The following is a 3,935-nucleotide window of genomic DNA, read 5'->3' as shown; positions in this document are numbered from 1 at the left end:
TATATATATGATCCAAATGATCAAATGATAGAATTATGATGAACCTTGGTAATGTTGATGTTAATATTGAAGCCCATGGCATGTGTTCTTGGTAGAATATGAGAGGGAATTCATCGGATTATGATTGGTTACTGCAGCAGTTTCTTATACATAACATATGAACAAACTCCAGAAATTGACCAATAAATAAATTTGTAGAAATCTGTTCGTTTTGCTCGTTATTATTTTTTGTACCGGGGGAGCCAAGTTTGCTTTTAGCTAATCAACTAATCCTGGTCCTTGTACAATTGTTTCATCCAGGGAATCAGCATATCTGGAACCCCATTGTCATGACATTGCTACTGCGACAGATCCTCAAGTCTAAAATGCCTGGTAGAAGGGATGGTGTTCATGTGAGACTTGACCCGAGACATTTCTGATTCATCACCGCTTAATGACATTGAGAATGTTGTATTTTCCAAATTGCTTCCACCGTTTAGAACACGAGAGAAGCGGCTTTTCTTAGTCTGTTTAGCTCTTCTCCTTGTATACCCCAGTCTAGTTTGCCATCAGGGGAACTCCAATCTGAAAGGTTAGGAGGCACTACGCCCACCGGAGATGTTGGTGTAGAATACCCTAAACCACGATTTGCAATAGGGCGCTCGATAACACCTTTGGTCCGCTTCGAACTTAAAATCGATGTTGCAGTTGTTCCAGATGATTCAACCCCAAAGGTTGGAGATGTCAATACAGGAGAGGATGCTAGGTTCGTCGGGTAGCTATCGCGGTGCTTCTGGTTTATATTCGGGGGCATTTGAACTCCAGTTAGTGACTGCAATTGAGAAGCAGTCTCGAGTGACATTGCTTGCAAGGGAGGCTTGGTAGTATCAAGAGATCCAAAAATATCCTCAAGATTATTCGGCTTCACCCCTCCATATCTATTTAATTCCCCAGACATTTCTATGTTTAAATTCTTACCTCGAGCACTTCGAGCAGCTTTCAACCTACTACTAGGAAGCTGCAAGGTAGGAGGTATGAAAATGGACTGGTTCGGCCACATCCCTCCACTAATAGAAGAAGTCCCAGGAGGAGTCAAGGGTGGTGTTGATGTAGAAGGTTTTATAACAGATGGAGAGGCAGGAATAAGTGGGCTCATCGAACCATATTCAACACTAGCTCCATATGATCCAGGCGAAGGCAAAGCTGAACCTGTCGAAGCATATAAGGGACGAAGCTCATCTTGGTTGTGAGCAAAGAAACAGACCCTTCTGGTGCAATTAGCCTCGTCCTTGCATAGACGGGTTCGATACTGGGCAGGATGAAGCCAAGACTCGAAAATACCATGTGCATATTCACAGTTATCACCCTGCTTACATGATCCCTTACGGAATTCGGGACAAGGGACACAACTATAAAAATATTTCCTTGGATCACGCCTTCTTGCATTCTCCCCCGGGTGAAGAAATGGGCACTCAGTCCAGTCATGAGAGTAAGCCCTTGAGCAAGGCTGGACCTTAAAAGTATACATCCTGAACTCGTCTGTCCCATACATTCCGCTCTTAATGTCGGGAAAAGGGAGATCATAGGGATAATCTTTCTTCTCATTTCCATCTTTCCAAGCTCGGAGAACTGAATCCACTTGCTGCCCCGACCCTTCCATCTCATTTCCTACTTGAGCTGCCAGACCCTCTCTTTCACCAACACAACCATCGCCTTTCAGCAAAGTCTGCAATATCTTCTTCCTAGAGTTCAAATTCGAGTTACGAAAAGCTGAAGCAATGAAATCACCAGGTCGATTTCCATTAGAATCAACAGAATTTGCATCGGCAGAAGCATCAAGCAAGATTTTAACAACCTCGGGTGAATGCGTGGAGCCACCAGCAACAGCACAGTGGAGAGCTGTGGCCCCATCAGAACCACAAGCCTTGTTAACGTCGACACGACCACTTTTGACAATATAATTCACCACATCCTTGCACCCAAAAATCGAAGCAATCAAAAGGGGTGTTCTTTCTTCAAACCCCATCTTCTTTGAACCTATTCTCCTTCCATACCACAGGCATGACTCATCAATGTCGAGACCCTTTTCCTCAATGGCAAATTTGAAACCATTCAGATCATTTGAAGCCGACAACTCGAGCAAATCTGAGAAGTTGTGAAGAACACCATTTTGTTTATGAGACTCGCCCTCCATCATGATTTGAGTTGATTTTCTCGTTGAAACACTGCACATATGGAATTTTCCCTTCATTTTTACGAAGGCAATAAATAAAAGGATGGTTTTTGTTTTTAAATAATGTACTTTTAAAGTATACAAATAGAGCTAAATTATTCTGGAGAAGATAAAACATATATACTCATCGTTTCATTTATATTGTCCATTGTTGACTTTTCATATAGTTTTAGGAAGAAAAAGTTTGTGTAAGAGATGTTATAAAAAAATTAAAATGACAATTTTATTCTAGAAAATTTAAATTTTTATTTATTGGGAAACTAGAAAAAGAGTAGAAAGGGAAATGTGCCAAGTAAAATTTGTTGATTTTTTCAAAGGGACAATTCAAATAGGACAATTTTAAAACGCAAAAGGAATAACTTTAATGAAAAAGAGGGAGTAACTTATAAATACATTTTTTTTAGCAAATTAGTTATTATTTATGACAAGGGGTTATAACATAATGAGGAGGACGCTTAGTTGTTTTGACAGTGCAACTGCTTATTTTTTTAACATGTTTTTCAAAATATTTTTGAAATAATAAAACAAATATATTAGAACAAAATATAAACTTGAAACCGTGAAACTAAAATAGTATTATTTAACTCAAAATAATAAATTAATAACAAAATTAAAGTATTTTTAGAAACTAACCATAATATTTTTTTTCTCATTTGACTATATCAATTTTGATACTATTTTCAGGTTAATAACTAATAAGTAACTATCAAGTTAAACCAAGAACATGAACGCAAGTAAAAGAAAATCAAGCAAGACTGATGGGAAAAACATGAACGCTAGGGACGAAACAGAGAGACATCCAGTTCTCAAACCAAGAACAATACGTGCACCAAATTCCAAGATTTCAGGTTACGCTAAGGATCAAAAGTTTAATCGACCCTTAGGTGAAGGTCAAAGGTGCTACTTGGCGATCTTGTGAATTTCATATAGTCTTGTTGGGTCTGGCTCTTTGCGGTTGAATTAACTAGTAGATTGAATATTTGAAGCTTGATGGATAAAAGGTTTGCATGTCTGCTACAACAAGGTGTTTGAATGAACAAATCCGGAATGGGTTTAGAATGAGTCTTATTTTAATATTTGGTAGGGTCTTGGTGGAGTTCAAAGTTGGTTGTTGCTAGCCTCATCTTTCTAATATCTCATTGTATTATACGGGGCTCTATCGCCTAAATGGAACTGTTTATTTTCATGTCGGCCGAAAACTGTTTTGTTGTTTTATTGTGGGTGTTGTGTGTGTGTGGGGGGGGGGGGCTGTACCTTATTTTCTGAAATGATGATGATGTTTATTGATTATTGATACATTTGAATGGTGATCTGGTTCATGTACAGGAGATATGTCCTCTATCTCGGTGGTTGATAGCCCTTCAGACAAAGTAGTTGGGAAAATGCCTTGGATCGTTTGATGTTGGGAAAATGCCTTCCCTTTCCAGATTGTTATTTGAGTGGATCATTTGTGTTCATGACATTGGTGGATTATCTTTGAGGAAATAGATGAGATAATGCTTTCAATTGTATTTCCCAACATCAAACGATAATCCACCAACACCATGAACGAATTGCATTTTCCCAACACTTGCCTTAAATAACTCAGGGTTAGCCACCCTTTCTTTAGACTAAATGATCAGCCATCCTTTCTTCAGCTAAATTGGATTATCGTTGACGAAATGGAATGGTTGACGATTTAGCTAAAGAAAGGATGGTTAACCGTGAGTTATTTAAAGTATGG

The 3,935-nt window shown here is 38.7% G+C and overlaps 1 protein-coding gene across 1 annotated transcript; it reads right to left on the bottom strand.

Moving 5' to 3' along the window:
* Nucleotides 1–221: 221 nt before the first annotated feature.
* Nucleotides 222–3,716, bottom strand: LOC120184892 (zinc finger CCCH domain-containing protein 66-like). The gene is made up of 2 exons (XM_039189253.1): nucleotides 3,467–3,716; nucleotides 222–2,204 (listed from the first exon to the last, which is right to left on the bottom strand). Exon 2 carries the CDS (start codon nucleotides 2,174–2,176, stop codon nucleotides 476–478), a length of 1,701 nt encoding a protein of 566 aa, XP_039045184.1. The 5' UTR covers nucleotides 2,177–2,204; nucleotides 3,467–3,716; the 3' UTR covers nucleotides 222–475.
* Between the last annotated feature and the right edge of the window lie 219 nt (nucleotides 3,717–3,935).

This window comes from Hibiscus syriacus, unplaced genomic scaffold (assembly GCF_006381635.1).
Source record: "Hibiscus syriacus cultivar Baekdansim isolate YM2019G1 unplaced genomic scaffold, ASM638163v2 tig00112968_pilon, whole genome shotgun sequence".
NCBI classification, from domain to species: domain Eukaryota; kingdom Viridiplantae; phylum Streptophyta; class Magnoliopsida; order Malvales; family Malvaceae; genus Hibiscus; species Hibiscus syriacus.
The sequence above is the reverse complement of the archived record's forward strand: the minus strand, read 5'-3'. Positions and strand labels throughout refer to the sequence as shown.